At 33.0% G+C, this 14,503-nt stretch overlaps 1 protein-coding gene across 4 annotated transcripts in view; it reads right to left on the minus strand.

Annotated features, from left to right (window-relative positions):
- The window catches only part of Fife (fife), a 295,802-nt gene that overhangs the window by 66,052 nt on the left and 215,247 nt on the right, over positions 1-14,503 (minus strand). For all 4 annotated transcript variants that reach the window (XM_064064184.1, XM_064064183.1, XM_064064185.1 and 1 more), the window contains one exon: positions 9,957-10,159. In XM_064064184.1, the coding sequence (XP_063920254.1) occupies positions 9,957-10,159 (203 nt within the window). The remainder of the gene's footprint in view (positions 1-9,956; positions 10,160-14,503) is intronic.

Below are 14,503 nucleotides of genomic sequence, written 5' to 3' on the forward strand. Positions count from 1 at the left end.
TTCAAATCCCATTTTTATCGAATGTTTTGTTAGAATGTGATTGGTATTATTTACTCCTATATTTTTTTACTTGTAGGGGTTATCATAAAATAAATCGAATTTTGTAAAATCAAAGTTCTGTTTAAATAACCTTAGACGATTTTTTTAATTTCTAATGAATTGTTAAATATATCAGTTGATTTTCTACTGAATGTTTAGCTTTTGTTTTTCGATTGTGTTTGCAATGTTCACATGCATTAAACAATGCAGTTTATTTCAGTTATGCCCGAAACCTTTTCGAAATGACAAGTGATAGCTAAGGATAAATGCCACCGTTCGGAACTAACTAGATCTCAGATTGTTTTTATCAACTCGTGTTTAATGAACGAAACTAAGATGTGACTAATGAGTTCAAACATATCTTCGACCTATGCTTAAAGAGTTCAAATCCACGGATTCTTCTAGCGCCGTGCATTTATGCACGCTGAATAACGTTTTAGATACGGGAGTAAAAAAAATGCTTTAAAACTTTATTATCTTGTTAATTTAAACATTTCGGGTCACCTGTAAAGTACTACCAATTACTGTTTATAATATTCAAAATGAATTTGATCTAATCCGAAGAAATTTTGATCGTATATTCATAACAAGAAAGACAGCTCGAGAATTTCAGATCTCATGTATTACCAAAATTCCGAATTACGCATCAGTTGAAACCGTTAATGGTTTTGTAATTTAACATTCAATTTCACTGGTTGTGAAGTACCTATCCTAGGTGTTGCGATTTCTCAAATTTCGGAAGATGAAATTCTCCAGGTTTTAAAAACTTTTAAGGCATCGTTCACTTTTTGTACCTAGGTATTGTTCACGAGAATTTTTAAAAAAGGAACCAGAATTACAGACCCGTTTGTAAACTATTTATGTAATTTTGCAAAAACCTTCGAGTTCATAATATACAAAATAATCTATAACGTTTCTATAAATGATTAGAGGGTCGAAGTATGTAATGAGTACGTGTCGCCTTTCAGATCTGAACTTTACTAAATGCCTAAGGACGCATGACAAAGATCACACGCGTCTCTATAACTGGTTGCCTAAATGTTTCATATCTTATTAAATAATAAAACTAATTCGTTACAATAAAAGGAAATAAATTTGTTGCAGTTAAACATCACAGTAAATGTAGCAATCTTTCACCATTTTGTTCAAGGGACATGTTCACTTTCTTTTTAATTCCAAAAATACTCTGTATTCCTTTCGTCAATACCCACTATTCAATTTCATGTTGCAACAGGAACTCCTGACTGCTGAGTAAATCTTGTCAAAGATGTTTGCGAATTCTGCTCAACTCGCCTCAAATCATTAACAATTTCCTCAGATAGTGAAGGTCCTCCAGGAGACCTCACCTTGTTTCCATTTTGGTTAAAACAGCAAAAAGTGGAGACTGTGACGGAACAAGTTCTACTTGCCTACTTTATGGATCGGGTATTGCGAGGTAATTAAATAGGCCGATATTAATTTTGTTTTCTTTTATTATACAGTCGAAGAAATACAAAGCTTCATTGTTATGGAGTGCTTATTCAAAACTCAAGTGTATGCTGCGAATGAAAAATAACGGAGATATTGTCAGTTTCCCAAAATTGATTGTCTTCCTGAAGGGTCGCTCATATACCAGAAAAGTCAAAAGTATTTTCAAAGGAGCAATTAATAGAGTTTTTGACAAGTGCACCAAATGAAAATTATTTGCTTGTGAAGGTAAGATTTCAATGTCCCAAGAAGTAGCTGTCATAAAACTAATATCGTTGTAGGTGGTTACCATTTTTGGTTTGTTTGGGGCCTGCAGAAGAGTAGAATTCTATAACTTGTGTATAGATGACGTTAAAGAGGAAGGTTCGGTTGTAGTTGTTCACATTAAAGATACCAAAACAGATCGACCAAGAATTTTCACGGTTTTAAATGAAACTGGGAGTTGATTATATTGCATTGATTAAAACATATAGGAATTTGCGACCAAAATTTTGTAACATTGTATTATTATAACAACAATCAATGCACCTGTAATCCCGTAGAAATCAACACATTTTGACAAATTCCGAGAAAAATTGAAAAATGATACTTGAAGCTACCTAATGCTACCGAGTGCACGGGTCACTCGTTCCGGAGGACGTCTGCGACAATTTTTGCGGATAGTGGTGCCGATATTAGGACCTTGAAAAGACTGGAAAAGTGATACAATGAAAGTTGCCCGAACACTTGAATCGTCGGTTGGAATTAAAGAAACAGTTGAATCATCAGTTGCAGTTGGATCACCGATTAAAACTACTTTTAATTCAACAAGAAGTGCATCTAACATCAAAACCGCCACCTCTGGACTTAAAGTTATCGGAAACCCAAATTGTGTATTTTATATAAATAGAAATTAGTACACAATAAGTAGCTGCTTTACTTTATTCTTAAAAGACATAAGAGATAATGCTAATTCTTGAGGTGTTCGCCATGGCACCTTTATGAAACGATAAATCGTGCCATAATCTGAAATCGTGCCGTAATGTGACAGATTATAAATGATTTTCGATGCGTCAAACGGGAACTATGAGGCTACTCGACCACAATAGTATATTATGATATTAGTTTATAATGCAAGGGATTATGGCATGAATGAAAGTTTAGCGCATGAGCCCAGCGAATGCCATAATTCATGAGTGTCATGATCCCGCTATATAAACGAATATTATACGCTGTTTCGTGGTCGAAGTAGCAATAATGGAACATTTTAATTTCTAAATCTTACTTTTATCTTCACTTAAAAAAAAATACAAAGGGCAGTTCATGTTGGCTGCTTTGACGTTTTTTCAAATAATTCAATTGTCTCGAAAAATTACCTTAGGTGTGTCATTTTCTCTCTATGACAAATTTGTGGAACGATAAATCGTGCCATAATCTGAAATTATGCCATAATGTGACAGATTATAATAATAAATGATTTTCGATGCGTCAAACGGGAATTACGAGGCTACTCGACCACACAAAGCTTTATAACCCATTTTCACCACGGATTTGTTGAGAAGAAATCTATAGTTACCAGTCTGCCTATTTTCACCCAATTCGTCTCTGAGACAATTGATCATGAATATCAAGTAGATGCCATCTATACTGATTATTGCAAGATCTTTGATGAGATAGATCACTACATCTTATTATTTATTAAATAAACTCCATATATTTTACACTTATAAAATCATACTCCTACTTATGACTGGGACGAGAATTATTTGTTAAACATTGCAGTTTCTTATCCAAAGTTTTTTCATCCGGGTGTGGTGTACTGCTGGGTTCGAACTTAGATTCATTATCAATGACATGATCGATGTATTTATTATCTAGCTACAAGCTACTCTTTGCTTATGACCTGAAGCTTTATCTTGAAACAAAGTCACCCAGTCTCCTGATATTTTGTTATTCCATATTCCAGGAAAGAAATCATTGTTTATCATAATTGTTCTGTTGAAGGTGAATCTTTAAATAATTTGGAAATATTCAAACGGATTTATCTACTGAAACCGCCGGGAATTCTTCAGCATTCATTACTTAATTTGTTTAACGCTCTAGTTACTTTTCGTTTAAACTATTGCGCCTTAGTATGGAAAAAATACAAAGAAAATTTTTCGAATTTAGGTACCTATTCAACTCAAAGATATGATTATTGGACGCTATTATGTAGACTAGAGATAATTTAATTTTTCATCTGTTTATTGTAGATCAGATGCCTTAAGCAAATCTCCAGATCTTGCGACATTCACTTTGATGCGATTAGTCACATATGTATGTACGTAGGTTATTATTAATTAGCTACGGATTTAGATAATTAAGGTAGATTACGTTAAGTATTAGATTAGTAGAAATTGGGCTGCATTTTAAACAAACATGTTATTGTTATTGTTACTTTCTTTATCTATGTGTAAGAAAGGACTAACGTTGTATCTTGTAAGTTTAGGAATGTATTTGTATAAGTTTATCAATAACTGATATCATCGAATATTCACGTCGAATGTGTTTTATTCGTGCACTGTACATTTCGGTTAAGGAAAAAGGTAATTTGTATACGAGTTCAATACACACCGTATTCATAATTAACGATTTAGAACAATTTCATTTTTCAGGCAACTGAGCTAGATACCTATATTCATTTATGAAAATTTGAACATAATTGGAATCTGGTTGTGTTTCTGTTTTGATAATCAAATTTCATAACGAAATGTTCTTCCAGACGTAGTATCCGCTTCTGTTGTATCTTATTGTTCATGTTAATTTAATTCATTTTGTGTTTGCATTTTACAAAGGTTTGTATTATCATTGTTAAATGAATCTTGTTACTTCAGTTAATAAAAGTTCGTTTTATTTAATTACAAATTTTCCACGTAAGAAGAATTCAATTGTTTAATGGAACGGAATTCGCTTACCACCCACGCAGAAAATCTCCATCTTTTTCTCAAAGCAGTTATCAGAATAATCTGAACCAACGAACTGCGTCACGCCTCATAAAATTAACGATTCAGTTTGATGGCATTAATTTGGTGTCGATCGAATGGGTAACAGATCATGACCGTCTCACTTCTTGAGGTTTTCTCGTACCAAAGATAACGTTTCCTTTTTTTTATAAATAACTCAAATACTGTCTTTTATGAAAATGTTAAGAATACGAGTTTTTAAAATGAAAATCTATTTGAAAGTTGAAGCAGTTCTGAAATACCAGCGATATAAATATGGAATCCGGTGGCCCGCAGTTAGTAAGTAGAGCAGGATCTTCATAAAGTATGAAATGGAATTCCATAACCCGAGAATTCTCATCGAGGAATATTCTGCTCTGATATTGCACTAATGTGGTCATGGTAATTGCGGGACATGCCTCTATCGATTCAGATTAACGCTGAAAATCGGTTATTTGTATTCAGATACGGAAGGCGAAAGACGTTAACAAACGTTTTCTACGTGTTACATAAATTCTGAACTCATCAAATTTCAAATTTGATATAAGTGTCTAGAGGCTCGTGTACTGGTAACGAATCTTCTGCTAAGTTCCTTGCAAGTATGTCAGTCTGTCTCCGTCAGTCGCATGCAAACAAAAGAGATAACTACTTTGTGAACTTTCTGTGAGTAAAGAGAAACTTCGTACAAGGTTTTCGAAAGAACGTTACCACACGAAACAAAAGAAAAAACTTCCTGAAAACTTGACACGCTGAGCTTCAGCACTTATGAAGTTGTTACAAATAACACTAAACGTATATGTGAGGCTTAAAACATGTAAAACGTTTTTTTATTATATTGTATTTACTTCAACAAAAATGTTATATTTCTCAACACAATATAAATATTCCGAAGAAACTTGTTTATATGTCACAAGGGAGAATGAGAATTATGATTGCTCTATTTTTTTTGTCACATTAATAAATTAATAATTTACCTTTTCCCACATGAAAGAACTTTGTTAATGAACTCTGCGAAGTATATTACATTAAAAGTTATGATGGCCTCGTAAAGCACAACATATTTGCATAGTGTTTTATTCTTAATGTAGGTACGTTACTTAATACGAAATATATTTGCATCTATCTCTCCAGATTAATAAATAATTTAAATATGTTTTTAGTTAAAAATTTGGTTCAATTATTGACATGCAACTTAGTAGTTCGGAATTCGTGGAACGAAACTACTATACAGAGTGTTCTGTTTTTAAGACATAACACACGATTTAGTTTTTTTAATGAAACATCTTATATATTATTTTTAGATATTTTTGTTAACCTGTTCCTAGGATTTATAGCTACAGATTATTGCTACGTTATTCCAATTTTTTTGAAATTTTTTGGCAATGAAATTATTTTTAAAATCTGTGTCACAATGTTTTGTTATTTTTGAAAGGATAAATAAAGGTACGCGATTTGTTGTGATATGAATTAAACTAAATTTTAATATACATAATTTTAAACTTTACAATTTTCAAATATTGATATTTCAATTTTTTCAAACCGAACACCTAATTTCTTACTGTATCTTACTACATTTTTTGTTCTGATTCTAATAATATGGCTATGTGTCTCTTAAAACAGTAAAAAATCTCAATAATTATCAACATTAAAGATAGAGAAATGAGAATACAAAATAGAATAAGCTGCAGTAATAAAGTAAAAAAGAGAACGCACGTTTAGTGACTCACCCTGTATACTAACGGTCTTCTATTAAATTAACAATGCGTTGCGTCTTATTCGTTGATAATATCATCTTAACCAAGTGAGGAAATAATACATATGTTCGATGTTCAAGTTTGCGAACAATGCTCAATTAATTAAAATCTTAACTGTTGGGAACTAATAAATCAACGACGAATAAAGAAAAAATTAAATCAATAATATATTTTCATTAAAAATGATAGTGTTAAATATCTAGGAATTACGTTAGCTCATAGACAAAATTGGTGCAGAACAAACCTCAGCAACGTTGGCTTCTGTGCTGCTTCATTAAACAAAATAGAGCGCATAAAACTCTTTTTCATAATTTAAAAAACTCAGTTTTATGGAGGAAAATATTGACAGAACAATAATTGCTAACGTACATAGTGCTAATTCAGGCACAGTTACTTAAACTTCAACTTAACCCCCACTAAATGCAGCGAGGACGCGAACCTATGGGCGACTTCCAAGATTCCACTATCTGGCTATAACACACGTAATAAAAATAGGTTCATAACACCTCAAGTTCGCTTCAGTATAATACATAACTCCGTAAACTGTACTGCAATTAAACTTCTCAATTCTTGAGAGACTTAACTCCCTCACGTGTGTAACATGTAATTGGCCTTTTACCATTCATCATACTCTGTTAGAATGTCCGAAATTTATGAATCCCCGAGCACAACTCAATATTGAAGGAACACTCCAAAATATCTTAACTAGTGACCCTACTCTGGTGTTAAGTTTTCTACGACGTAGTCAACTCCTCTCACTTATTGAGTTGAAAATCCGCTGTATTAGCATATAATGACTTGTAAAGCCCACAGTTGGGGCTAATATCCTTAGCTGTTCAAGCCCTGTTACAGTCAATAGAAAAACTTCTCAACATAATTTACCGTCTAAAAGATTAAACTGTTGAATTAAAAAATAATAATAAAAAGGGATACTATATAAACCATATTTTTCATCTCTTGTATTGTAATTCTTTCAATTTATGTTTCATTGTATATCAAGAGCAGTAAGAAACACGATAAAAAATTTGGAGTTTTTAACATTTTCCTTTGATAGAATTTTCGTTTTGTTCCATTACTGTCAATTAAAAAGTTTGAGTTGCTCTCTCGGTATATTTGTACGTTTTGAAAACTTCTAAGGTACATTTGTGGCAGTAATAAAGTAAAGTACCTACTTTTTTATTAAAAGACTGTTTTTCGAAAAAAGCCGACCCATCTCACGTTGAGAATTATAGACCCATATGTATACCATTTATGTAATTTTGCAAATCTTTCGAGTTAATAGTATACAAAAATATCTATTTCAATATAAAAAGCTATAACAGCTTTTCGAGAAAAAAATCTATGGGTACTAGTGTTAGTACTTTCATCCAATTCGTATTTTGAAGCAATTGATAATAAATATCAGGTAAATATCATATACAAATATTTTTGCAGGGCCTTTGATCAGATATTAGAGTCCAGAGTCTAGGAACTCATTAGTTTTAGTGATCACACTTTGGAACAATATTTAGCGTATCACATTATCTTATTATTTTAGTAAAGAAATTGTTTTGGTGTTACTTAGCCTTTACTAACACTTATAAAATCATACTTTTTGGGAAGAGAATTATTTGTTAAACATCGCAATTTCGTATCCAAAGGTTTTTCACCCGGGTCTGGTATACCACAAGGTTTGAACTTAGGACCATTATTGTTTCTCATTTGTTTCAACGACATTGTTGATGTAATATCTAGCTGGAAGTTACTCTTTACTAATAACCTAAAGCTTTATCTTGAAACAAAATCAGCAAAAACACACTTTCGTTGCTGACTAGATGTAAGCGTTGCTCTGGAAGCGTACGTTTTTTGTTGAAAGTCTATAATTTTATTTCGAAGGCTTTCACGGTCGGAGTCAATATATGATCGTTTTCCGGGTTGGGACCGTGTCAGTTGAGTTTTTCGGCTCGACGTTTCGCACACTTTCGTAAGTGGCATCTTCAGAAGCAGGGTTGCGAAATTAGGAAGACGGCAAAAGAGCATGGTAACTCAGTATGTCAACCATACCAGAGGCGAAACTCTTCTGGCAGCTAAAAATGTAGTTTCTATACGCCTCCATAAAAAGGTCACAACTACATTCTTTGCTGCCAGAAGAGTTTCGTCTCTGGTATGGTTGACATAGTGACCTACCGTGCTGTTTTGCCTTCTTTCTAATTTCTCAACCCTGCTTCTGAAGATGTCATTTACGAAAGTGTGTGAAACGTCGAGCCCAAAAACTTAAATGACACGGTCCTAATCCGGAAAACGATCATATGTTTATAACTTTAATTAATAATCTACGTAAATTACTGATACATTTATACGATTTTTGTAGTTTAAATTAATAAACATTTTAATCTTTTTTACAGTGTTTATTATAAAAACTTTCCACTTCAAATATATGTTTGAAAGAACGTTCTGTTCCTTAATTTCGCTACTTTTTTTCATGGAATACAATTGTTAGCATTATTAAAAAATATTCCCATTCAAACTTAGTACAAATTTCAGAAAGTTTACAAACTTATACGAAACCCACTGTGACATTTTCAGGTACATTATTTAAACTTACACGGAAATTACAAGTAAATACTGACAACTTAGGCAATGGATAAACGTTTTCTTACTTACTACCTAATTTATTTAAAATCTGTTTAAAAAATAAAAAAATCTGTTTTTATAAAAAATGAATGAGACTCATAACGTACCTAAGTGGGACAAGTAAAATTTTGCTACACTATTTATCGTCGTAGATAATTAAATATTCAAAAGTTTACATTACATGGTAAAAGGATCCAGTTTTTATACTTACTTGTAGCGCAAACATTCTCTTTTCCATTAAGCATAAGCAAAGCTCAGAGTCTCAAAAAACAGGAGCAACAAAATCACCAAATGTTACAAATACGTTGGAAATTTACAGACTACCGTAAAATATATTTATACAAAGTAAGGACGGAATAAAAATCAGTCACTTTATAGTGTTTAGTGCCTTTTGTGATTTGAAACAGACTAGAATCGTAAAACATATTCAGTAATTAAAGCGCATGAATAACGAACACAGCGTTGTCATTGATTAGATAACACATGTCCTGCTTAACTGGACATTAGCACGGGCTATTCATGCAGATTTCATGTGATCACTGCATCTATTGGGCAATTCTATAGCATAATTTATTGTCGTGAAATGCGCAACAACATTACTAATGTAAGATTTGAGTTGAAGTTTAAGTTATTATGGAACATGAGTCTTTAAAAAGTTGTTGAAAATATGCTTTGTTGTTATGGTAATTTACCACAGGTGACGTAGAAGTAGTAATGATTATTATTACGGATCCGAGATTCACGAGAAGATTACAATCAAAGCCGAACGTCGAGATGTAAACGTAATACTCGCTCTATATTCTTCTTATATTTGAAAAAAAAACTCTACTTTAGCTTTAGAGGGAGAGTTAAAGTGGTGTCAATTCATCAACTGTGATCGCTCGCCAACTAACTCGAAATATACTATAATTCCCTCTGCTGGAAAAAAAAACAGAACTTAGCTGGAGTTTGTCGCGTACGCGACGAAAATGTTCTTAATAGTTAAACGTCGAAAATTGGTTATTCGTATTCAGACGCAGATGGTGAAAGCCTTTAACAAAATGTTAGTGACGCGTAAAACACATTTACGACATAAACGATTTCGCTTAACGGCTACAAATTAACATTCGAAACGTGGACCTACTTCGGTGTGCTTTATCGGTGGGATCTCTCCGGAGGATGACTCGTTTCTGGGCGGCGGCTGCCGAGCCAGAATCCACGTCGTGGATGACGATTCGGATGGCCTCCGCGTCCACCGACGCTTGGCGCCTGGGGGCTGCTTCTAAATCCTCTAACGCTGGCGTCGGTCGAGGGGTCCCCATTGTACGCAGTCCTGCGATGTCCGGTCTGGAACAATGTCAACTATGCAGATAATTCGCTCAACCTGTTGCGGACGAGAAAAATTCGAATATGGGAGAAAATGTCAACATCGATTTGTTAGGAGCAGGATGGTTATTTACATCTTTATTCTGTTGCGAGGGCTTTTGCTGTTGGCCAGAGTTGGGGTGAAAGTGTGCTACACTTTTCAATAATCTTCTAAAACTTTAGATGCTCTTGCGTCTCAGACAACGATTTTATTAGAGTGTAATTGATTGATGGTGAAGTAGTCAGAGAAAATTTTCAAAAGTTTAATTGATATGCTACTGTGCTACTGTAAATACACAATGGTGATAAAGTAAATGTACTAAATGCTAAAAAAAAGTATACATTTTTGTATAAAGTTTTTCCTAATATCCTGCCAAATATTTTCTTTTGTTATTAGAAAATTACTTCACATTAAGCTGATAACTCTGGTAAACTGTTTGACACATTTGATAAATAATTTTACTGTGCCCTGTACTATAACATGAAGGTTATATGGAAATATGTATTACACTACAGACAAAATCGATACGTGAATTTGTTATAATAGTTAAAGTCGTTATTTGTTTAATCAGACGGCGAAACGGTACATTTGACTACAAATCTATTTTTTTTTTCTTACCAAATGTTGCTGATCAATATACAACATTACAACAATATTGTAATAATAATTATTAATAGTTATTTAAAGGTTCCTGAAAGAAGATGGCGACAAGGATTTTTTGCTTACTAAGGCAAGATATGCCTAAAATGTCTTCAAATTATTTTAATTAATATTTTTCCTAGGTTGCATTGATAAATTAGCATCACTGGAGCTTGCTTCAGGATGAAGGGTTGGTTTTCCATAAGTATACAAATCCCGAACACTAAAACCGAAATTTCCAGAGAATTTTTTGTAATAGTTGGTGGCATCTAGGGACTTGATATGGTGGAAATAATCAGGAAATAGTTGGCATTACGTCCTCAGCATCCCAACCATGAAAGATTTTTTGTTGGATACAGGAACGATTTTTGTACAATACAACCTGTAGGCATTAATAGGTTCGGGAGCATGCCAAAAAACATCGCTACATTTTTCAATTTATCAGATCCTAAAGAGTACACTGGACATTGCTTTCGTCTCCGACTGTTTGTTTGTCGACTTGGTTGACAGTTACCCTTTGAACTTATTGATTTGTGAAATTTTAGTTGCGCTATTAAATGATCATGTAGATAATAAAATGTTAATTAAAATGTGTTTGTTCGTTGTATCAAAAATTTAACGATTCGTCCCAATATCTATGTGCTTGTTTATCTGTAACTTCCATTACATACAGGCTATCTCGAATGTCGGCAACACCCTCTGGGTACATTATCGAGGGTGTCGTTAAGTACTAGAAAAATACTGAAAAAATTCCTTCTTGCACTTTGGCGGAAATATGTGACCCTACATCCATATTCCGCTACTACATTTTTGTTTCGAACGCATTATGGTACGAGAACATACTCTGTTGACCTGTTTATACATATATGATCTGACGCGGATTGTCAGTTCGCACTTTTCCACCGATGATAGGAAAGGGGACCCAATTACACCCATATTGACAGAATATTACGCAAAATTTGGAGGTTCCAAAATATCAACGGTTGTTTTTTAGTCACCCTTCATACGCAATTGTAAACATATGTGCAACATACTACTAATATTAGCAGTACTGCTCCAAAAATATGAATGCATAGGTAAAACGCAAGGCTTATTATTTATAGTGAGTTTTCCCACTGGAAAAAGTTCCCATCAACATTTCAGCAAGGACACGTATGTCAATTCCGACACGTGCAGTGTAATACTAATAATGAATAAAAAAAATTGTAAACGCAGCCGGGGATCGAACTTCCAATTTTTCATCTTCACAGATCTATGATTTAGGTTTACGTATTATTATCTGACTAAAAAAGAAGACCGTTGAAACAAAAAAAATATGGTAACAATAAACAAAATCAAAGCGGATCCATAAAGCACAAGTACATGAGTATGTATATAATTTTACAACATTGAAATGGCATTTACTAAGTGAACTTTACAGTGAAGTCATTACAATATGGATGGAGATGTTCATATAAATTTTGGTTAGCGTTTTATTATTTACACGATGCTGTTAACACACATATAAAATTTAATATACATAAACAATCGGTTCGGTAGTTTCTAAGATTATCTTTAATAAAAAAATCGATTCAGATAATAGACAGCAGACAGACGGAAACGTGAGGCCCATGTTTAGTTATTTCCGGGGGTCACGAAACTTCCAGAGAACATTCACCAGATGGACCCTATTACAATATTTTCTTAGCTTAGGCTCGGAAAGTAAAGACTGATAAAATACCATTTGCCAACAAGGTGTACCTAATGCAATACAATTGTTGGTACGTTCAGAGTCGCCAAATTTGCTTTTAAAATATATGATTTTCTTGTAATCCACATCGAAACGAATCTTTTATTTTTTCGTACTTATCGACATCCCTCGATAATATAATTATTTTAACAGAATTTCACTTAACTATCCAGCAGAACATGCGCCTCTGTGGTTTAATAATCCGTTTCTATTTTATTTTAATATTGTTAGAAAAGAAACCCATACGACGCCTATGGGTTCTAGTATGTACGGCGTATGACTCATTGTCGGTGATGGCGGCCGGAGAAAAGTCTGGAAGCGGAAGTCACGGTGAGTGCCCCAGATATCTAAAGCGATGACGGAGGCGTTTCAGTTCAGTCAAGACAGAGTCCAGTTAAGTTGCGCCGGAATTATCTTGTACATAATCTCTGTGCAGTTAGTCGTGTAAATTTGAGTTATCGAGAAATATATTGTTGAGTTTAATCCACGCCGATTTTAATCACCCGTTCAACTTAACAATATTATAAATAAAAAAAAAAAATTTAAATCTTTATTGCAAAAGATACTACAATATTTTAAGTCTGCTTCAGAGGCAGAGAAATCTTTCTAAATAATTCTGAACAGTGTTTTGTGGATTTTGTAGTCATTGCAACAAGTATGTAGGTATGTCGAAACAATTTTTAAGTAAATGTGTACCTGTGTATGATACGAAAAGTATTTTTAGTAAAAGTCCTTGATATTAAATCGTTTGGTGGAGGTAACTACTAAAAGACTTTCGTCTAAATTGTTATGTTATATAATGATGAATAATGGTACAAAAAAATTAAATAACTGAGATATAAGTTTGCTTACTTTAATAGCACAGTAAATCTAGAAGTCACTAACTTGTTATTTCTTCTATAATTCTAATAACCGGATTTTGTCTACCCCTATTCAGCACTGACCTTAAAACTAAATAAAATAACACTATATCGGGTGTTCAATTGCAAAAGTCATCTTTCTGTAAAGTATGTCGACAATAAACCTAAAATTTACTCTATGAAAACTGACAACGCGAAAATGTTAATTATACACAACAGTAGGATTTAAAAAACACATACGTTTTTCGCTACGTTTTCTTCTATCAAACAAGCAACGCCGACTTGATGACTGTTTCAATTAAACACTCGTTACTCGTAACGTGTTCATCAATTTAGAGCAAAAAAGTACATTTACTTAAAAATATTGCTTTTGCTGCAATAAATTTTTATAAATTAAAATTCTTGGAAATCAACTACATACGAACTGTATCGGGCACAATGGTCTATTAAATTTGTAAGTTATAACTTCTGTTTTCATTCTGTAAGGCAACTTAATGGGAACAATACTGTTTACTTTTATATGTCCCTAAAACCAATACTAGCGGCAATTGTGGAATAAATGTACTCATCTGTAACCAATAAAAAACGTTTATTACTGCAAGAGCTATATAATCTTGTTGTCAGTAATTTATATTTGTGGAACGGTACGTTATTAAAATTCGGTCCTGAGTTGTTAAACTGGTCTATAAAAATTGGGTGCATCATCTGAGCTTTTTCTTCTTAGTTAGAACACTGAATAAAATATCCACGAGATTTTGTTATCTATATTTAAGATGTAAACTTTTCTTTTATTTACGATTGTCAAAAATGTTTTTTTTTATTTTATCGTACTTGGGCCGGAAAAAGGTTACTTAAACAGAGACTATAGTTTTTGTTATGTACCTATAGAACGTTAGAAATATAGAATCTTGTGAAGATACGGACTCAGTTTTTCTTCCATTTTTCACGTAAATGAGAATCTTACGTAGGTACTTACTAACAATACTCCATGGTGTGAATGTAGAAATATTACAAACACGTTATTGTTTAAATGTCATTTAATTACTGTGTAACTGCATTAAAGTGAGTCGCTTTAGAAAACACTTTCAAGAAATTGA

This window comes from Zophobas morio, unplaced genomic scaffold, assembly GCF_036711695.1.
Source record: "Zophobas morio isolate AGI-343-1 ecotype UQ-CSIRO unplaced genomic scaffold, CSIRO_AGI_Zmor_V1 ptg000024l, whole genome shotgun sequence".
Taxonomy (NCBI): Eukaryota; Metazoa; Arthropoda; class Insecta; order Coleoptera; family Tenebrionidae; genus Zophobas; species Zophobas morio.